Below are 22,468 nucleotides of genomic sequence, written 5' to 3' on the forward strand. Positions count from 1 at the left end.
TTCGGCAAGTACTGGTTTGGGTTTAGGGTAAGTCTCCAGGGAATGCATGTAAGTCTATGTACATACCCCAAAGGTGAACGAAGTAACAATGTGTGTGTGGTTGCATTAGGGCTACACTCTGGCGGAGGAGGAAGAGGATCAGATCTTCCAGCATCGGCAGCTTCGTGGTAACCAGGGCGACACGCTGGTCAGCGGGCCGGTGGAGGCGGGGCCTATGAAGAAGCTTCATGTCAGCACCACCGCACTTCAGAAGGTCAGCAGGGTGGAGGGATAACAGACCTTTTACCATCAATTTAGATTGTACAGTTCATAATGAGCACCACATCTGGCCAAACGGGACCAAACTGCACAGGTCCAATAAATATTGGTCTGAATATAAGACTTTTTCTCTCTCCTGAAAAAGAGGCGCCATCTTATATTCGGGCTCTAGACAGCAGTGGACTGACTTGATGACGTGGACTGACTTGATCCAGTGGACTGACTTGATGCAGTGGACTGGCTTGGTGCAGCGGACTGGCTTGGTGCAGTGGACTGGCTTGGTGCAGTGGACTGACTTGGTGCAGTGGACTGGCTTGGTGCAGTGGACTGGCTTGGTGCAGTGGACTGACTTGATGCAGTGGACTGACTTGGTGCAGCGGACTGTCTTTGAGCAGTGGACTGGCTTGGTGATAAATTAGTTCCTTGTCTGTCCGCAGGCTTGGGGCGCTGCCAGGAAGGTGTCCAAAGATGACTGGCTGGAGTGGCTGAGGCGCCTGAGCGTGGTCCTGCTCAAGGAGTCGTCTTCCCCAGCGCTGCGCTCGTGCTGGTCGCTGGCCCAAACCTACATCCCACTGGCCAGGTACTGTACGCTGCTATTAAGCCCCTTCACACTGTGTGATTTTGGGTTGTCCCAGATGACAGATGACCAACGTGAAAAAAAATTATATATAGATATAGATATCTAGATATCTACGGTATATCTATATCTATCTATCTATAGATAGATAGATAGATATAGATATAGATATTTGGTCGTGGCTTCAAAACGTTGCATCGTGCAGTGAGAGACTACACTAAAGCCACAGGTTGTTACCGTAATTTCCGCACTATAAGCCGCACCGGAGTATAAGCCGCAGCAGCAAAATTGCCTGTTTGTTACATATATAAGCCGCACCGGACTATAAGCCGCAGGTGTTTTAATGTTTTTGTTTTTTTATTTTTTTATTGTGTTTTAATGTTTAATTACCATATGTAAGGGTTCATGCACAGAGGGGATTGTCGGGAAAGAGATGGCTGTTTGAGGAAGCTCCCATTTATTAACATTTCAACAAAACAACACACACAACACCACCTGTGTTTTTTTTTACAGTGCACACAGTGTCCGCGGTGTGGTGAAAAGAGGGCAAGAGAGGAAATTAAAACAGAAGTGGATTTATAGTTAGAAAGAGTGCTAAAAAAGAGAGAATTCAGTTTTTTTTTTTTTTTTTCCGAAAAAATCCATAGATAAGTCGCACCGTTATATAAGCCGCAGGGCCAAAAAACGGGGAAAAAGCCGCGGCTTATAGTCCGAAATTTACGGTACTTGTTACTAATTGCTTAGTGTGATTGTGTGTAAACAGAGACCTGTTCAACGCAGCCTTCCTGTCGTGTTGGTCGGAGCTGAGTGAGGACCAGCAGGACGAGCTGATCCGCAGCATCGAGTTAGCGCTGACCTCGCAGGACATCGCCGAGGTCACGCAGACCCTGCTCAACCTGGCCGAGTTCATGGAGCACAGTGACAAGGTCCGTGCCATCTGACCACAGTACCGCTCCACTCAAGGCCTTACAATGGCTTCAATACACTAAAGCCACTTCTAAACATGAAGTCTGGACCGATTGTCGGTTAGTCCGGGCAGCTTATTTGCCGGTTTTACCCTTCTAGACATGAGGGATCTTTGGCAGGACGTAGCGCGTGGGAGGATCACGATATCCCCGGGGGGTATCAGTAAGGGGGTGGGGCTAAGGATATTTCTAGTTGTGTTATTATATACATGACACAGTATAAAGTGCAATAATTCCATTTTATATTATGAGCAATTAAATACTTCCCCTTCATTGTCCTTCTTTGCTCAAGTTGTACACAATTGTTTTCCTCTTTCAGGGCCCTCTGCCTCTGAGAGACGATAATGGCATCGTGCTGCTCGGAGAAAGAGCCGCAAAGTGTCGTGCCTACGCCAAGGCTCTGCATTACAAAGAGCTGGAGTTCCAGAAAGGCGCTTCTCCGCTCATCCTGGAGTCCCTAATCAGGTAGGAGCTCTGATACCAACAGAGGCAGTAGCTTTCCAAAGGAAAAGTAACCATGGTCGACACCGAACTCTTGAACAGCATTCGATTGAAAACAGCTTAACCGTTGACAGATTTTTCCAAGACGTTTTCACTTTACAGGAATGAGACAAATGAAAAGTGACTGCATTTAACAGTCCAGCTAAAACGTACCTTCTGTTTATGCCAAGTAAGTGTTTAACTGTATTTCTACTTGGTTAAACCACAGTTGTTTAAGTGGAAAACCTATGTCTTAGGAGCCATGTCCTTTGGCTCACTGGTCTTAGTTTTGATGGCATGTCATGATGACCCCAGAAGTGAAATGCGAGACACTGTTGTTCAGCGCAGGTCTGTCACTCATCTTTGTGACTACAAATGTAAATACTGCGAGAGCACACGTTATGTAAGACTCTGAGGATTTTCGTGTCAGATGTTTAGTTTACCTATTCATTTCCTTCAAGATGTCTGGTAAATATCCAATAATATAATATGCTGCACGGAGGAACTCAACTTCAGGAAATCATTTGTTGTGGAAGTGGTGACCAAATGTCATCTGTGGAGTCGATCTCTTAGTCAAGTCTTCTGCTATGATGCCATGGGACGCTTGGATTATAGTGTCATTATACAGTAGCTAAAGCTAAATGCATGTTTGTGCACAAACATCTCACTTCTTCTCATTTGTTAATGGACATTTACGTGGCCTCTTAAAGGGTCGGTGCTGATGAAAAATTTGGCGAAGTTACTTTACCCCTGGTCGTCCTTTCTGTAGCTGAAATGCTCCCACGCTGACCTAGCCTGGGTAAACCCAGCCCCCACGTGACCTGCTCTCAGACCTCTGGTTCTCAGTCACTAGGTCACATAGTGACTGAGAACTCTGAGAGCAGGTCACGTGGGGGCTGGGTTTACCCAGGCTAACACTGACCACTTCAGATGTTTTTTTGTGTGGAAAGAGATCACTTGGTTCTGGTCTATCTGCGATTGTTTACCGTTAGCTATGTAGCGTAGCCATTAGCCATGGACTTTAGCTCCCCCAACATATATATTGCTCCCGAGTCCCGTGAGCTGTGACAGCGTCGCCTACACGCACGGTGGTCCCCCATCTATCTTAATTTGTTTACTTAACTGAGCTCGGTGTAACGTAATGTTAGACAGACTGCAGTTATCTCTCTCTCTCTTGCCTTGGCTTTGTGTGGTACACCCGCTTAATATGCCGTGTGGAAACGAAGCGAGAGAGACTAGAGAGACACAGACACAGCTTCATTCTGTTCCTCTCGTTCCGACTGCAGGTTGCGCCGCACGGCATTTTTAAACTGACGGACTGTTGTGAGAGCAAACACTCGGTGTAGCCATACTAGCCGAGCCTCTGCGGTTATATAACAGTGACGTTTTAAATCGCGGTTAATAGTGGAACCGGTTAACCGCTGCATCCCTACCCCTAATCAGCATGGCTGTGATTGTCTTCAGCAGGAGGCTGTACCATGATATCCAGTACAACAGCACTCCTCCAGTGTGATATTGCTTAATTATGTCTCTTTTCTCCTCCTCTTTTTCTCATTTTTCCTCATAAATAAACTGCTAAGCTGGCAGGTACATTTATTCATCACAGTCTGTGACTCAGAAGTTCACATTTAATGACGATTGAATTGTCGCTCTCTCTAAACTCCATTTTATTCTAATGGATATATAAGTGATATCATTCTCATATCATCCTGTCCTGTAACACATTGGGACCTGCGGTCATCTTTTCCACCCCCTTTTCTCATCATTTCTCCTGTATTTCTGCGTCTTTCGGCTTTGTAGGAAGAAATGTGTTTTGCAGGCATCTAATTGGACGCTGGCCTCCTTTTCATCTGTGACTGTCTGGAATAGTGTTTCTCAGGGGCCTGTTTTCAATTTCTCTGGGGCTATGATGATGATGAATGACGGGAGCCTCTCTCCATATGCTTCTCACCTCTCCAGGATTTCCCATAAAAGATGCAGAGTCTCGTGTGCAGAAAAGCCCTGCGTAAACCCGCCGCTATCCTGCCCATGACTGTGTTAGAAAGCCTTGATGCGCACTCTTTGATGACAAGGATACACCATTGCTGCTGTGTCAGTGTTGGCGAGTTATGCTGTTTGAAGAGTCATGGTGGTTGAAGGTCACTGCTGTGTCAGTGTTGGAGAGTCATGGTGTTTGAAGGTCACTGCTGTGTCAGTGTTGGAGAGTCATGGTGTTTGAAGGTCACTGCTGTGTCAGTGTTGGAGAGTCATGGTGTTTGGAAAGTCAGTGTTGGCGAGTCATGGTGTTTGACAGTATTTTAGGAATTGCTCTTCATATCCCTGTTTGTATTGAAACTTTCAGTTTTTGCACATACTGTAGACATGTCCAATTTTGGACCACTCCTGGAATTGGCCAGATGCATCCAAGTATACGCTATATAGGGCCAGGGCCATATGATTTCTGCAATGCAGGAAAAAACGGACGCAATCATGGAATTTGGTTAAAAAATAAATCAACTGTAAAACATGGGATATTGCAGAATTTTCCATTTCTGTTCCATTCCTGGGGGCGATTTAGAAAGAAAAATAAAGGGGATTTCATGTGGCCCTAATATGAATCAGACATGGAGGCCAAGGAAACCAAATGAATGATTTTGGCGTCTGACTGCTCAGCCAGGAAGTTGCTGTTATTCCTAACAATAGGGGAGAGCTATTCATCGAGCATGTGAAACCTGTGCTGTTACTGATGCATCACTCAAAGACTTGAAAGGGGATTTGATACATTCATGAGTACTTGATTTAATGATAGAAGCGTCTGTAGTGTGGTAGTTACTATAAAGACCTCTGAGTTTAATGATAGGAGCGTCTGTAGTGTGATACAGTAGTTACTATAAAGACCTCTGAGTTTAATGATAGGAGCGTCTGTAGTGTGGTAGTTACTATAAAGACCTCTGAAATAGATGGACTGCTCCATTAACCACATAGGAGCATATTATGTAGTGTGGTAGTTACTATAAAGACCTCTGAGTTTAATGATAGGAGCGTCTGTAGTGTGGTAGTTACTATAAAGACCTCTGAGTTTAATGATAGGAGCGTCTGTAGTGTGATAGTTACTATAAAGACCTCTGAGTTTAATGATAGGAGCGTCTGTAGTGTGATAGTTACTATAAAGACCTCTGAGTTTAATGATAGAAGCGTCTGTAGTGTGGTAGTTACTATAAAGAACTCTGAGTTTAATGATAGAAGCGTCTGTAGTGTGATAGCTACTATAAAGACCTCTGAGTTTAATGATAGGAGCGTCTGTAGTGTGATAGTTACTATAAAGACCTCTGAGTTTAATGATAGGAGCGTCTGTAGTGTAGTAGTTACTATAAAGAACTCTGAGTTTAATGATAGGAGCGTCTGTAGTGTGATAGTTACTATAAAGACCTCTGAGTTTAATGATAGGAGCGTCTGTAGTGTGATAGTTACTATAAAGACCTCTGAGTTTAATGATAGGAGCGTCTGTAGTGTGATAGTTACTATAAAGACCTCTGAGTTTAATGATAGAAGCGTCTGTAGTGTGGTAGTTACTATAAAGAACTCTGAGTTTAATGATAGAAGCGTCTGTAGTGTGATAGCTACTATAAAGACCTCTGAGTTTAATGATAGGAGCGTCTGTAGTGTGATAGTTACTATAAAGACCTCTGAGTTTAATGATAGGAGCGTCTGTAGTGTGATAGCTACTATAAAGACCTCTGAGTTTAATGATAGGAGCGTCTGTAGTGTGGTAGTTACTATAAAGACCTCTGAGTTTAATGATAGGAGCGTCTGTAGTGTGATAGTTACTATAAAGACCTCTGAGTTTAATGATAGGAGCGTCTGTAGTGTGGTAGTTACTATAAAGACCTCTGAGTTTAATGATAGAAGCGTCTGTAGTGTGATAGTTACTATAAAGACCTCTGAGTTTAATGATAGAAGCGTCTGTAGTGTAGTAGTTACTATAAAGAACTCTGAGTTTAATGATAGGAGCGTCTGTAGTGTGATAGTTACTATAAAGACCTCTGAGTTTAATGATAGAAGCGTCTGTAGTGTAGTAGTTACTATAAAGACCTCTGAGTTTAATGATAGGAGCGTCTGTAGTGTGATAGTTACTATAAAGACCTCTGAGTTTAATGATAGGAGCGTCTGTAGTGTGATAGTTACTATAAAGACCTCTGAGTTTAATGATAGAAGCGTCTGTAGTGTGATAGTTACTATAAAGACCTCTGAGTTTAATGATAGAAGCGTCTGTAGTGTAGTAGTTACTATAAAGAACTCTGAGTTTAATGATAGGAGCGTCTGTAGTGTGATAGTTACTATAAAGACCTCTGAGTTTAATGATAGGAGCGTCTGTAGTGTGGTAGTTACTATAAAGACCTCTGAGTTTAATGATAGGAGCGTCTGTAGTGTGGTAGTTACTATAAAGACCTCTGAGTTTAATGATAGGAGCGTCTGTAGTGTGATAGCTACTATAAAGACCTCTGAGTTTAATGATAGGAGCGTCTGTAGTGTGATAGTTACTATAAAGACCTCTGAGTTTAATGATAGGAGCGTCTGTAGTGTGGTAGTTACTATAAAGACCTCTGAGTTTAATGATAGGAGCGTCTGTAGTGTGGTAGTTACTATAAAGAACTCTGAGTTTAATGATAGAAGCGTCTGTAGTGTGATAGTTACTATAAAGACCTCTGAAATAGATGGACTGCTCCATTAACCACATAGGAGCATATTATGTAGTGTGGTAGTTACTATAAAGACCTCTGAGTTTAATGATAGGAGCGTCTGTAGTGTGATAGTTACTAAACTTACTATAAAGAACTCTGAGTTTAATGATAGGAGCATAGTGTAGGGCTGTCAATCTTCCTCAATAAAAAGATTTTCAGTTATTTTAATATTCGATTTTTAATCGATTTTTTTATGAATTTTTAATTTGACCTATAGACGGTTTTCACGGAATGGTCAGTCCTGCACTTGAATGTTTTTTTTTCTTTTATGTCCATAGCAAACACTGCAACAGGAAGTGAGCGGGGGTTCAATTTAGAATGTTTTTGTTGTCAAGTTAAAACCATCTATAGACTTATATAAAGCCTAATCAGCATGTTGTTGTTATGTACCATTCTGTCCACTAGAGGGCAGTCCAACCACTCAATTGGGGGGGGATCGATTCCCCCCCCCCCCCCAATGTTTTATCAGAATCAAAATCACTTTTATTGCCACAGTATGCAAGTTACATATGAGGAATTTGTCTTAGTGTCTGTATGCAGCGTAGGAAGATAACTAAAGACAATCACAAAGTTGCAAGTGCAATCAAATCGAGTAAATATATACAATATGTACATGAGTGGTGAAGTGTTCTGTGTATAATAAATATGAATTTACGTTGAATTTACATGAGATTTACAGACTGAGTTAAATAGGCGTTAAATAGGCAGTGGATTTACATGAATTTACAGTCGGAGTTAAATCAGAGTTTACATTGAATGTACATGAAATTTACAGGCTAAGTTAAATAGGCATTAAATGTGCAAGTGGTCACTGAAGATTCTCTGGATCACGTGTTGGCTTGGTTCCAGCCTTAAAACTCGTTATATTTTAATTTATCGAAATGTCTATGGAGAAAATGGATGCGATACTTACTTCCGGGGCAAATTACATTACGAAAAGTCACTTGCCTGTTGTGCTCTATAGGTAGATCGGAACCCTAACCCTATCTACTATTATTACTATCTAATATTACTACTCTACTAAATTCCACTCATGTATAGCTAACTTAGTATCTACAATATTTAACATTATAACATTAAATCATGTTAAATAAAGAATATAATACTGTTAAAATGTGCTAAATATGTACTTGGGGGGGACAAGGGGAAAAGAAGTAGCCTGTGAGTAGTTTTATTTTTTGTAAGTAGCTCTCATCCTAAAAACGTTTTGGCACCCCTGTCCTGTGGTAACGGACTTCTCAGAGCTGCGTAGATTCTCTCTTCTTCTAGTCTTCTACCACTGTTGAAGGTCTGCTTCTGCTGCCAGGGCCGCACGTTCCTCTGGATGTTTATGGCCCTTGAAATAGAAATACCTCGTCGTTTGTGACTTTGTGACTGTCCAAAGGTCTTTTCAGAGCACCAGTCAGTCCACTCTTGTCATTGGCATTGGCTGTATAGGCAGTGCCGCCTTTCTGTAGGTATTCAGCTATTGGGAAAGCTCAGAGGAGGAATGCTGTGTTTGTTCAAAGTGTAGCAAAACGCTGTTTCTGTTTGCAGAGTAGTAAAAGCTAGGTATAGATGGCACTTGTTAGAAATGTGTGTGGTCTTAATTCCTGTTTATGTCCCGGAGACCTTTGGCCACAATGTCAAGAGGAGGTGACCTAAGGGTCAGAGGTCAATGGCTTAGGGCAAATGCCTGGTTATTGTTGGACATGAATGGAGGCAAGCCTCCAATTAGACTCCCTAAGAATTTGGCACATTTTCACACATTGTGCCACTAAGTAGTTACAACTCATGTAGCATCATGTTTGAGACAGGATAGTCGGACATTTTTTAAAAATACACGTTTATTTTCTATCCCATAAAACAACAATTATAGAGCTGTACACATTTTACAAATGACACATTTCCATCATCAACAGGTAGGTTTTTACAATAAAACTTGCAGTGTAATTCATAGGAAATAACTTGGGTGGTTGGTCCCGTTCCAGTAATTCACAAAGGTCCATCGCAACATACGTGATCGATTGTGATGTCTTTATTTTTGCTCTGAATTGTTGTAGCCGTCCATTAGTTGTAACCATTCTCACTATAGCCTCTTGATGGCCTGTGTTAACTTATGATGGAGGAGAACCTCCTAGAGGTCTTGAGACAAATGACAGAGGCAATCAAAATCCAGTTACCCATATGGAACAGTGGTAGAAGAGCTTCTATCGAAGCTTTTAAGAAAATAAAATATTTCACCGATAAATATAATGTATGAAATCAACGAAAACAATTTACAATCAAACATGGTAAAAACATCACACATTCAGCCCACCGCCACAATTTGGTTGCACAGGTATTTGGTAGCTCTGTCAGCGAGCATGCGTATGGTCTCCAGCCAGGGCCTGCAGCTGAAGCTTAGGGATGAAACCTTTTCAGGGATGAAAAATCTGTGGTCGCACCTTCATCTCCACTCTCTTCATGGAGTAGTTGGGCCCGTGCCAGCCGTACCAAGTGATTCCATCTGAGCTTTTGGTGTGCTCGCCTTTGCGATAGAAAACACCGTTCAGGTTGGAGTCAGTGCAGCAGTTGTACCAGTAACCACCTGTAAGGAGGTCAGGGTAAAGATTAGATGACCGAGAATCAATGGCAAATAACTAATATTAACCACTAGACCACGTAACCTGTAATCAGAATCACAATCAGCTTTATTGGCCAAATATGTGCACATACTGTAAAAAGAATTTGACTTCAGTTTGCGTACCTCTCAATGTACTACAAAAAGGTATGCACAGGCTATAACAAGCAAAGAACAAGGGTGCATTTAAATATTTCACTTAAGTACTATACAATAATAAATGTGTGAAAAAGCGTCTATTTTAAATAAGGTGTTTATGGAAGGAATGTATGGTGTATGTATAAATGAGCCACATGTACTGTAAGAGTTGCTTGGCTGTCGTACCTTTGCGCAGTGAAGCGCAGTCGTCCACACACTTGTCGTTGTCCTTGCGGATGGTGCTAAAGTTGGTGTTGTTGTGGTAGCGAAGCGAGTCTCCAGCGTTCCCGCTGTAGTTGGCCAGGAAGAGCTTGTAGCTGTTCAGCTCATTGCTCACAGTGAAGAAGCCATACTGAGCGTAGCGCGTCTCTCCTTCCCAGTCCTGGAGTGCAAAATACACAACGCAATTTAAAGAAAGAAAGGTGATGGAAAGGTTTTGACTCATACTGTCTGCTTAAGCTTTCTAAAAGCCATTTGACTTGGTCATTTTCAAAGCCTAATAGTGATGTCCTTTTAGTTTTGGCTATGGAATCACAATGGACGACGTCTTCTTGATGTCAGTCCAGGCCTACAGACACGTACCTCCATCTCTATCCTCAGCACACTGGGCTGCCTGGTCAGACGGAAGATGTGGTCGTTGCCGAGCCAGAAGTCTCCTCGGATCGTCCCGAAGCCGTTTTTGTACTGCTTCCAGTCACGGTTGAAGGATGTGATGCCCACCTTGCGCCTCTGGATCAGAGTCCAGCCACCTCCGCTTGTCTCCATATCACAGAAGACCTAAAAGCCACGTCATACGTTTATATTCTGTCTGTACAGAGAGGCATCACCACACTCAAAGTATAGACAATAGACCTACTGCAATGAAGAGCTCAGAAGTGATTAAGCGTGACTTACGTCCAGCTCAGGGGCACCCAGTAACTCGTCTTTAGGCAGTTTGTACTCTCCAGAGATCTTGTAGTTCCTGCTGTACAGTGATGCACAGTCATAGATGGCATCTAGACAAAGAAAACAGGGATCTGGTCAATTGTGGGGACAAAATTCGTTTTAAACATGTAAATTGACCATAAATGGTGGATGGATATGCGAGCCGAGGGGACCACTGGACCACTCTTGTATTGCTGCCATGGCTTTAGAAGGGCTGTGAGATCAGTGCAGAGACATGAACCTGATACTTGAAAAGTGTGTGTGTGTCAGAGAGAGAGAAAGAGACACACACACACACACACACACAGACGCACACACACACACACACACACACACACACACACACACACACACACACACACACACACACACACACACACACACAGAGCCTGATGTGGAAATCTCCACTTTAATCTGTGCCTCTCTTCCTGTCTGCACAGTGTCTCTAATTTAGAGATATTAAAAAGGCCTCTGTGTTCTTTGCCAGTGGCATAACTGTAGCCCGGCTAGACCGACCGCGCTATTAAAGCTTTGAAATAATAAAGTGCGTCATGCAGCCACCAACAGTGATGAATGCTTTGTTAAAGTTGAGAGGAACCATTGAGACGATGGAGGTGGTCTTTATTGACAACTCCGACACGTGTGTGCACCCTGCAGTCTAGTCTACCTTATCACTCAGACACGTGTGCACCCTGCAGTCTAGTCTACCTTATCACTCAGACACGTGTGCACCCTGCAGTCTAGTCTACCTTCTCACTCAGACACGTGTGCACCCTGCAGTCTAGTCTACCTTATCACTCAGACACGTGTGCACCCTGCAGTCTAGTCTACCTTATCACTCAGACACGTGTGCACCCTGCAGTCTAGTCTACCTTCTCACTCAGACACGTGTGCACCCTGCAGTCTAGTCTACCTTATCACTCAGACACGTGTGCACCCTGCAGTCTAGTCTACCTTATCACTCAGACACGTGTGCACCCTGCAGTCTAGTCTACCTTATCACTCAGACACGTGTGCACCCTGCAGTCTAGTCTACCTTATCACTCAGACACGTGTGCACCCTGCAGTCTAGTCTACCTTATCACTCAGACACGTGTGCACCCTGCAGTCTAGTTTACCTTATCACTCAGACACGTGTGCACCCTGCAGTCTAGTCTACCTTATCACTCAGACACGTGTGCACCCTGCAGTCTAGTCTACCTTATCACTCAGACACATGTGCACCCTGCAGTCTAGTCTACCTTATCACTCAGACACGTGTGCACCCTGCAGTCTAGTCTACCTTATCACTCAGACACGTGTGCACCCTGCAGTCTAGTCTACCTTATCACTCAGACACGTGTGCACCCTGCAGTCTAGTCTACCTTATCATTCACACGTGTGCACCCTGCAGTCTAGTCTACCTTCTCACTCAGACACGTGTGCACCCTGCAGTCTAGTCTACCTTATCACTCAGACACGTGTGCACCCTGCAGTCTAGTCTACCTTATCACTCAGACACGTGTGCACCCTGCAGTCTAGTCTACCTTATCACTCAGACACGTGTGCACCCTGCAGTCTAGTCTACCTTATCACTCAGACACGTGTGCACCCTGCAGTCTAGTTTACCTTATCACTCAGACACGTGTGCACCCTGCAGTCTAGTTTACCTTATCACTCAGACACGTGTGCACCCTGCAGTCTAGTCTACCTTATCACTCAGACACGTGTGCACCCTGCAGTCTACCTTCTCACCCATTCACCACAACTGTCTGCTGCCCAGGATTTGAAGCATGCAAGGTTGATTATAGTTTTGTAGTTTCGCAGCTAAAATATAGTTGTGGTGTCCTGCGTTGGGAGTTGTACGCCTATGAGAATTCAGTTTTTGGGGGGTAAATGGTTCACATTCCAGTGAAATGAAAGGCTTATCAAGAATGTTTTTTAAATGAAAGAAAAATCAGCAGCAAATCCAAATCAAAGATAGCCCTATAATGTACTCGAATCAAACGAATTTCAAACAGCAGTTTTCACTCAAACTGGCTGTAGAGGTCTTTAGGAGAATGGGAGACATTTTAAGGGTCAGCTGAATTTTCCGTTAGATTTGAACAGTGTGTGAATCTTCATGGCTTTTCCGTGCGTTTGGCTCATCTGGTGTGATCTTCACACAGGAGAGTGCAGCCTGGAAGCAGCTGCTCAACGGGTGAGGGGAATAAAGAGGCAGGTATTGGATCTATTCTACCAGGTGCAAGCGGTTCTATTAACAAAATACTTTTGCCTAAAGAAATGGCCAGCCAAAGCTCCATTACCTGACACTAAGCCAAAGCTCATGACCTGCCACTAAGCCAAAGCTCCATTACCTGACACTAAGAGCAGCAGACCACAATGATCACAGCTGTCAACAGCCGCGCTTACTAGGGGTTGGAATAACACAATACGATATCACGATACTTAAGTCACAATACAATATTATTGTTAAAAGAATTGCGATATATTGTGATTTATTAAATTTTTTCAACTACAAGTTATGTCCCAAAATGAAAAAAACATTGTCAACATCTGTTTTATGTAATGAGATAAAGGTTCCAGTCTGTTCATCTCACTTCAATCATTTTTATTGCAGCAAAATGGGGTTGTCAAGTCATGAATGTTGCATGCACTTGACAATTTCTATAATAAAATATTGCGATCCTTGGCATTTGTGCGATAGGATATATTGCCACATAAAATATCACAATACTATGTTGAGTCGACCCCCCCCCCCCCCCCTCCCTAGCCCTAGCGCTTACCTGAGGAGGTCTGGGTGACCGACTGCGCGGCCTGCAGCTGAATGATCTCCACGCGGTTGTTGATCTCAGAATACTTGCTCTCTGCCTCGGTGACACGGGCCTCCTGCTGCCGGTTCTGCTTATCCAGCTCCATCATCTGCCGCACCACGTTCATCAGGTCCGTCTCCTGCTTGCGGCTCAGTTCCTCCAGCAGGCTGCTCATATTGGCCACCTGCACCTTGAGGGCGCGCACCTCGTCACAACACTGAGCCTTGGGGGGCTTCGGTGGCGCCAGTCTCTTCCTGGGGTTCTGGGCCCACGTCTCTGCCAACAGGAGCAGCGTGAGCCCTAACGCCACTAAGCTTAAATGGACTTTGGCCATTTTCTAACGCAATGTTCTAGATCTTCACAGCCCACGTCAAGAGCCTCGCTGCTGTTGGAGAGCAATCGGTCCCAGTTGAAATTCTTTGCTGGAAGTCTCAAAAAGACACAGAATGAAGGCTGGTTTGGTTCAGTTAGTAGAAGTGCCTGCCAGTAGAGTTGGAGCTGTGCCTTTGAAGTGTTCACCCGGGCTGTCTTATCTGCTGAGTGAAGCCCTGCTCTGCCTCTGCATCTTAAATATTTTGTACATGTGGGTCCTCCCCCTCTCAACCCCCACACAGCACTCATTGCATTGACCCTCCAACCTCCCCTCCCCCCTCCCCCCTCCCCACCCTCCTCTCTTACTTTCTCTCCTTCCCCGTTTCTCCTCTTTTATCAGGTGTTGAAAGTCTTTTTCTACCTCTGCCTGGTAGAGCGGCAGAAGGAGCCGAGGAAACAAAACAAAGGCTACCGTCTGAATTGGATTAGCTATATAGAAAATGTATAGAAAATAAGGCGGTCTAACGCTTCACCAAGTGTCACAGTTCGGTTCATTTTTGATACACCAAAAAAAGTACAAATGCTGGAGAAATTTCATTGATAAAATTTTTGTAATATATTTTATTTATTTATTTTATTATTTTCACAATCTTTTTTCCCCTCCAATTTACAACAATGTTTTTTTCAACATATTTAGTCTTTTTCATCTCAGTGTTAGAAGTTTTAGAAAGATTTGTTTTTCGGTTTTCGGTTTGCGATGCGTATTGAACCTAAAGCCTCGTACCTAAAACGGTTCTGTACGAATACGCGTATTGTTACGCCCCTAATAGAAACATATATCAACTTAATGTATTGTTACGCCCCTAATAGAAACATATATCAACTTAACGTATTGTTACGCCCCTAATAGAAACATATATCAACTTAATGTATTGATACGCCCCTAATAGAAACATATATAAACGTAACGTATTGTTACGCCCCTAATAGAAACATATATCAACTTAATGTATTGTTACGCCCCTAATAGAAACATATATCAACTTAATGTATTGTTACGCCCCTAATAGAAACATATATCAACTTAACGTATTGTTACGCCCCTAATAGAAACATATATCAACTTAACGTATTGTTACGCCCCTAATAGAAACATATATCAACTTAATGTATTGTTACGCCCCTAATAGAAACATATATAAACGTAACGTATTGTTACGCCCCTAATAGAAACATATATCAACTTAACGTATTGTTACGCCCCTAATAGAAACATATATCAACTTAATGTATTGTTACGCCCCTAATAGAAACATATATCAACTTAATGTATTGTTACGCCCCTAATAGAAACATATATCAACTTAATGTATTGTTACGCCCCTAATAGAAACATATATCAACTTAATGTATTGTTACGCCCCTAATAGAAACATATATCAACTTAACGTATTGTTACGCCCCTAATAGAAACATATATCAACTTAATGTATTGTTACGCCCCTAATAGAAACATATATCAACTTAATGTATTGTTACGCCCCTAATAGAAACATATATCAACTTAATGTATTGTTACGCCCCTAATAGAAACATATATCAACTTAACGTATTGTTACGCCCCTAATAGAAACATATATCAACTTAACGTATTATTATGCCCCTAATAGAAACATATATCAACTTAACGTATTGTTACGCCCCTAATAGAAACATATATCAACTTAATGTATTGTTACGCCCCTAATATAAACATATATCAACTTAATGTATTGTTACGCCCCTAATAGAAACATATATCAACTTAATGTATTGTTACGCCCCTAATAGAAACATATAAACTTAATGTATTGTTACGCCCCTAATAGAAACATATATCAACTTAACGTAGAACTTTGGGGTACTACTTGTATTAGGCTTTGTAAGTGTTTAAGTGTTTAGCTAAAAGCAGTTGTATGCAAGTGTGCAATTTCCTCGCCTTCCCTTCACACCTTAATTACTCCTTAATTATAGATTTGACTCTATCCTCAGGCGGGCGACCATCTCTTCACTCAATGTCTTTACATGCCGAAGAGGTGTGTGTGAAGTCACTAAGTACTCTTCAGTCTTTACATGCTGAAGAGGTGTGTGAAGTCACTTAAGTACTCTCTTAATTGTAGGTTAAGTGTTCCCTTAATGCCACTGAATTCCTCACCTCTTCTTGGCAGCACTTGAAGGACGCCGCACACAGCAAAGGGCTACAACACTGCGTTTCAAAAGGGTGTTGATACAAGGAGAAAAGGGCTTTGTTTTAGCCTTGAGGCTAAAATTACCCCCGCTGTCCAAGTGTATAAAAACATGTCCGTCACACTCGCATTATATTTTCCGAAGCAGCTACAGTCAAGCGAGACACTTATTTCCCTGTGAGAAACAGCAGGCAACACAATAAAGTGATATTAATGTGCCTTGCATGACTCGTTGCCAAACGCATTTTCATTTGAGTGTTTTCTCACCTATATGTCAGACCACAGGACCACATTGACATCTGTTTTCATGTTTTCTTCAATGAAACTCTTGGCCCAGAATCGGTCAGCAATATTAAGTACACATTTTTTAAGAATCGGCAAAGGGTCTGACGCTAGAAAGGACTATGCGGTTATAAACCAATGTAAAGGTGTTAGTGATTGTCATAGTAGAGCTAGAGTAAATAGTAGATGTTACATAAGTGGTTGTGTGGCAGGATCTATATTATGTAAAAGCCCTGGTGTTCATTTGTCAGTATTTATAATGGAGATATTTTATTCTATACTTGGGGTCGTCCTAACAAAACCTCATTTGTGAGTCTACACTGCTCCAGCCCAGGGCTCCATGTAAAGGTGTTCAGGAGAGCTTCTAGAACAGGGATACTCAACTTGCTTTGCCTGGGGGCCACTTTCGTGAAATGATAGAAGGCCAGGGGCCAGTTAATAAACAAACAATATACATTTTTCTGTAGCGGATTGTAGGTTTTTGGGGTGTCAGCCGGAGTCTGACAATGTTGTGCACACCGGATAGTTAGGTTAAGTTAGTTAGGTTAAGTACATACATAAGTGCCTGGGTAGCGAGCAGACGGCGGTATTTGATATTTCACAATTTAGCAGCTAAATCATAGATTATTGAAAGATATTCCATATTCCAGGCTGAAATGCTATAACAGAAGTGGAGTATTGGCCAGAATGACATGAACATTTGGAGACTTATTCAGCGGGTATCTTGCATGTTGCGTTCAGGTGCACTGTAAAAAAAATAAAAATAATAATTTGCAATTCCATCGCGGGCCACACAGGGGGCGCCCGCGGGCCGCAAGTTGACTATCACTGCCCTAGAATGTGATTGTATAACACAGTGGTTCCCAAAGTGGGGGTCGGGAGCCCCCGGGGGGTCGCGGGATGATTTCCAGAATGTGTGAAATTGGCCTGCCTCCATGACTTTTTTTCATATTCCAAAATATGAGATAAGTATGTATGAATGTCCAGTCTGTAATGGCTTTGATGTGTCACTGAAGGATCAATATTTGGATGTCCTTTGTCTGCTCATTGATCTCACTGACTGTTCCTGGCTGTTCTGGAGATCTGCTCACTGCTTTGCTTGTTGTGCTTGATTTGTTGAATGTTGCCATGTGTTGTTAGTTTACTGTGTATAGTTCATTTCTGTGAGGCATCTGGGAGTCATAAGCCTATTATACAAACACTAGGCATCTTGCGCGCTCCATTCCTAGGCTCGCCCGCTACGCGCGTTGGCAGCCTTGCCCGTCTGCATCTCGCCCGCTGCGCGGCCTCGCCCGCAGCTCAGCTGTTGCGTGGCCTTAAAAAAAAAAAAACTCATAACCCGTCTTTTATTGTCACACGAACACCACAATACATGCATGCGGCCACAACACACTCATGCTGACGGTGGCCGGTGAAAAGTGTCCTCTGCATTTAACCCATCCAGGCATGTCCTTTCCTCCGAGGGGCAGGCCAGGAGCAGTGGTCACTTTCTCGTACAGCGCCCGGGGACCAACTTCGGATGTTGTCGTCACTGGTCGGATGACGATGACGATCTGATCTTCTGCATGTTTTTAGTGGGGGGGTTATATACGGAGGAACCCCCTGGGGGAGCACGGGGAGAACATGCAAACTCCACACAGAGAACACAGCCACAGCGCTCACAGTGTCCCAGGCGAGAATCGAACTCAGGACCTTCTAACTGTGAGGCGACAGCGCTACCGACTGCGCCACTGTACCCCTTGCCTGCCCTATTGGCGCACGCGCAATATCTCCCTCTCTCTCCCTCAGTCTCCCTCTCCTCTCTCTCCCCCTCTCTCTCTCCCTCAGTCTCTCCCCCCTCTCTCTCCCTTGCCTCTCTCTCCCTCAGTCTCTCCTCTCTCCCTCTCCCTCAGTCGCTCTCGTCGCCCTCTTCCTCTCCCTCAATCTCTCTCCCCCTCTCTCTCTCCCTCAGTCTCTCCCCCTCTCTCCTCTCTCCCTCAGTCTCTCTCCCCCTCTCCTCTCTCCCTATCCCTCAGTCGCTGACGCTCTTGTGTGTGTGTGTGTGTGTGTGTCACTGATGATGTCATCAATGATGTCACAATGCGTATGTATGACATCACTGATGACATCATTGATGACATCATCAGTGATGTCATCAGTGACATAATCACTGAACTATAACATTGTGTGTGTGTGTGTGTGTGTGTGTGTGTGAGTGTGAGTGTGAGAGAGTGAATTTATGACATCACTGATGATGTCATCAGTGGGACAGACAGAGAGTGGGACAGAGACACAGAGCCCCAGCTCCCATTTACTGATGATGATGATGATGATGATATAGAGAGATATATATTAGAAAATGTATCTTCACATTGCTGGAAGTTTTAACTTGATTGTCTCTCACAATTTTGTAACTCCAATTATATGCTGAACAATATGTAATATCTTGTTGCCCTCATTTGTAAAAAATAAAATTAAAATAAATTGCTAAATGCTAATGTATAGGTTTAGTCATATGTACCTAGTGCCTTTAACACAAAACAGCACACAGATGATTTTAACATGCAGGGCAAGTCACATGACCTCACACAGTGTATTTACTGGATATTGTGTCTCAGCTTTCCATAATATTGGATCATATTTTTGGTAGCATTTACTGTAGATGATCTTTACCAGAAAGAAACATGACAAAGTTTGACTTCATGATCATAAATCTAAGCCTCTAAAGCAGAGTCAACAATGTAGAGCTGAAGTTAACTGAAGTCTTCACAAACTACAGTAGGTGTGTGTTTCTGCTCGACACAAGTTGACTCCTATTTCAGTCACAAGTTAGTCACGTTTCCATTTTCCCATATTTTTTCCTGTCATCTCTCGTCTGAAGAATATCCCTGCAGTCATGCTAGAGACTTACGGTACGTGCACATCTACAATGGCAAATTCGCTTTTCCGCTGTGTCGCAGCGTTTTGTGGGCGTGCAAACCAGCTTCCAGCTTGGAGCTGTAGCCTGTAGAAACGTTGTACACAGGAGGGTGCGGGGAGGAAATGTGTAGGAAGAGCTGTCATTGGGTAGCTTCAACGAAAGGTCCCGCCCTAGTCCCGCCCCGCGAGCGTGAAGCCGCTCGGAGAGAAGCCGCCTCTAGTCTGCGACAGTGAAACGCTGAAACGCTGGGGGCGGTTCCAGCGCGATGTTGAAATGGACCAATCAGAATCGAGAATACAGCAAGACAGCCTATCAAGATGCAGCGTCAAAGCGGCTTTTTCAGCAGGCAAGCCGCCGTGCCATTGTAGATGTGCACGTACCGTTACAGGAACAGAGAGTCCTCACTCCTCGCTGTTTATTGTCCAATAAATGGATGCTTTCTGTGCCCAGTACCTTTTTCACTTCCCGCGTCTTAAGCCCTACCCTTCAGTCATGGCTGCTGTGAGTCAGTCTCGTTTGGAAAAGGGCAGCAGATCATTTTGCTTTCCTGGATATTCTCCGTGTCCTCCTAACTCTGTGAGTCACATGTCACTCTGCAGCCATGTGTCATGTGTCCCTGCCTGCCTGGGGCAGAGCTTTCCTCTGGCTCTGGACTCAGTCATTCAGTGCTGCTGCTGCTGCAAAGTCCAGCTGGTCCTTGAGGAGGTTCTAGGGGGTCCCCAGCAATTTATTCTCACTATAATTCCATCAATAAATAACCCAGTGACATAATGTATGACTGTATTTTGGTCATGAGTTTCATACACTTTCTGTAGTAAAACATCTAAAAACAAAAATCTTATCACATGGGGGGGATACTAGGACAAAATCCTATTAACTACGTAGGGGTCCGTGGTCTAATTTGGGTCAGTTTAGGGGTCCTTGACGTGAACAAGTTTGAGAACCACTGCCCTAAACTTCCACAGCCTGCATACATTTCCTTGCACGTTTTTTTCCTCCACTCGACAAGACGTGTGAAGTGTGAAGTGGACCTCCTGCTCTTTTGATTGTAGTCATCTATCTTTGATAAGCGCTGAGTCGACGAAGCGAAGCGTGACTTGTGTTTAGTTAGAGTATCCTCCCCAACAGGCGTCTTTTTACCCTGGAAAATCCGTTTTGAAATCGACCGTTCGTTGACCAGTGGGGCCAAGTTGTCAGTCTCAGGCAGAGCAGAGCGCTCATGGGTTCAATCAGGGGAAAGGCAGAAGGTGAAAGCAGGAGCCAGGGAATTCCAGGGCTTCTATTTGAAGACGTGGAATGATATAATCTTTATTAGCAGTAACCTGTTCCACCTGTGAGGAGCCTCCGCACAGATCTTCATTTTCAAATGCACATATTATGGTGTGAGCTTTGAATGTATAGTTTAGTTCCCTGAACTGCTTGAACTGACCGTTTCTTGTGAAGCATTTCTCTTATACAGTAGATGTTAACCATTGACTTGTTGGGTTATCATTGTATAGCAATATGTACAAGCAATTTCTTTCAGATTGAACACACTTTTAGAATGTTTTGATTGAATATAACTTAGATTAATTTAGATTTTCAACATTGGTGGATTCCCTGCTGTGTGTGTTTACCGCTAGTGTTGACACACTTCCGAAGTTTGTGACCCCAGGAGATATCAAAAACCCCCAAAATACTCCCACATATCTTACTCATAATTACCACTAGGAGGCTGATGTTGAACACCTTTTCCCAGTCGGCAGTTCATATTTACAGAAAACCAATATGGCATGAATGCAGCAACTTGAACTTGGCAACTACCTCACAGCTCACACAAGTTAAAATAATAACATCTAATACTGCAAAATGTACAGTTTAAGCCAGTGGATAGTTGGAAATAATTAGATGTATGCAGTGCGGGTGTTATGTTGAAAGGACTTGTTTTAATAGCTTGTGGGTATGACTGTTGGACATTGCTTTGCTTTCCCCACTCAGACTGCTACTTATGTCATGTTGGTTGAAGACCTATATTGCTAGCAGGGTTATGTTCGACCAATAAAGTCAAACATTTGTTTAACATTGGCCTTCTCTTTTGAGGTTTGGTAGCACGTATGTCACACTCCACTTCGTCCCGTGCCTAACACCTCTAGGCCGTTTTAAATTACAAAACTACGGCCTCTTGTGGCTTAGGGTGTGTGTCCACATAGCATTTTTTGATGTGGAAAAAGCACTGCCTGGAACGCTTTTTGTGAGGAGAAATAAAGGATGATAACATCATCTGCAGCTAGCTTACTAACCAGCTGGTTAGTGCTAACATCACCTGCAGCTAGCTCACTAACCAGCTGGTTAGCGCTAATGTCATCTGCAGCTAGCTCACTAACCAGCTGGTTAGCTCTAACATCACCTGCAGCTAGTTTACTAACCAGCTGGTTAGCGCTAACATCACCTGCAGCTAGCTTACTAACCAGCTGGTTAGTGCTAACATCACCTGCAGCTAGCTCACTAACCAGCTGGTTAGCGCTAATGTCATCTGCAGCTAGCTCACTAACCAGCTGGTTAGCTCTAACATCACCTGCAGCTAGTTTACTAACCAGCTGGTTAGCGCTAACATCACCTGCAGCTAGCTCACTAACCAGCTGGTTAGCTCTAACATCACCTGCAGCTAGTTTACTAACCAGTTGGTATCACCTGCAGCTAGCTCACTACCCAGCTGGTTAGCTCTAACATCATCTGCAGCTAGCTCACTAACCTGCTGGTTAGCTCTAACATCACCTGCAGCTAGCTCACTACCCAGCTGGTTAGCTCTAACATCATCTGCAGCTAGCTCACTAACCAGCTGGTTAGCTCTAACATCACCTGCAGCTAGCTCACTACCCAGCTGGTTAGCTCTAACATCATCTGCAGCTAGCTCACTAACCAGCTGGTTAGCTCTAACATCACCTGCAGCTAGCTCACTACCCAGCTGGTTAGCTCTAACATCACCTGCAGCTAGCTCACTACCCAGCTGGTTAGCTCTAACATCACCTGCAACTAGCTCACTAACCAGCTGGTTAGCTCTAACATCACCTGTAGCTAGCTCACTACCCAGCTGGTTAGCTCTAACATCACCTGCAGCTAGCTCACTAACCAGCTGGTTAGCTCTAACATCACCTGCAGCTAGTTCACTAATCAGCTGGTTAGCTGTAACATCACCTGCAGCTAGCTCAATAACCAGCTGGTTAGATAACGTCACCTGCAGCTGGCTCAATAACCAGCTGGTTAGCACTTCTAGCAGACAATATAGTGTTGTGGAACAAGCAAAGGCTTAGCTT

At 43.5% G+C, this 22,468-nt stretch overlaps 2 protein-coding genes across 3 annotated transcripts in view; one reads left to right on the top strand and one right to left on the bottom strand.

Moving 5' to 3' along the window:
• The window catches only part of mtor (mechanistic target of rapamycin kinase), a 172,494-nt gene that overhangs the window by 60,389 nt on the left and 89,637 nt on the right, over positions 1 to 22,468 (top strand). For both annotated transcript variants that reach the window (XM_083638895.1, XM_083638896.1), the window contains exons 25-28: positions 110 to 253; positions 696 to 838; positions 1,599 to 1,761; positions 2,120 to 2,265. In XM_083638895.1, the coding sequence (XP_083495021.1) occupies positions 110 to 253; positions 696 to 838; positions 1,599 to 1,761; positions 2,120 to 2,265 (596 nt within the window). The remainder of the gene's footprint in view (positions 1 to 109; positions 254 to 695; positions 839 to 1,598; positions 1,762 to 2,119; positions 2,266 to 22,468) is intronic.
• On the bottom strand, positions 8,819 to 13,967 carry angptl7 (angiopoietin-like 7). The gene is made up of 5 exons (XM_083638877.1): positions 13,431 to 13,967; positions 10,636 to 10,736; positions 10,324 to 10,518; positions 9,928 to 10,123; positions 8,819 to 9,570 (listed from the first exon to the last, which is right to left on the bottom strand). The coding sequence occupies exons 1-5, from the start codon at positions 13,789 to 13,791 to the stop codon at positions 9,401 to 9,403; spliced, it is 1,023 nt and encodes a 340-aa protein (XP_083495003.1). The 5' UTR covers positions 13,792 to 13,967; the 3' UTR covers positions 8,819 to 9,400.

This window comes from Poromitra crassiceps (genome assembly GCF_964638095.1).
Source record: "Poromitra crassiceps genome assembly, chromosome: 6".
NCBI classification, from domain to species: domain Eukaryota; kingdom Metazoa; phylum Chordata; class Actinopteri; order Beryciformes; family Melamphaidae; genus Poromitra; species Poromitra crassiceps.

Excerpts from the sequence above, each read along its gene's own strand:
- angptl7 (XM_083638877.1), bottom strand. The coding sequence starts at position 13,791 with ATGGCCAAAGTCCATTTAAGCTTAGTGGCGTTAGGGCTCACGCTGCTC. Across the intron at positions 10,737-13,430 it reads GGTCACCCAGACCTCCTCAG|ATGCCATCTATGACTGTGCA; the intron begins GTAAGCGCTAGG and ends TTCTTTGTCTAG. Across the intron at positions 10,124-10,323 it reads TGCTGAGGATAGAGATGGAG|GACTGGGAAGGAGAGACGCG; the intron begins GTACGTGTCTGT and ends TTTGCACTCCAG.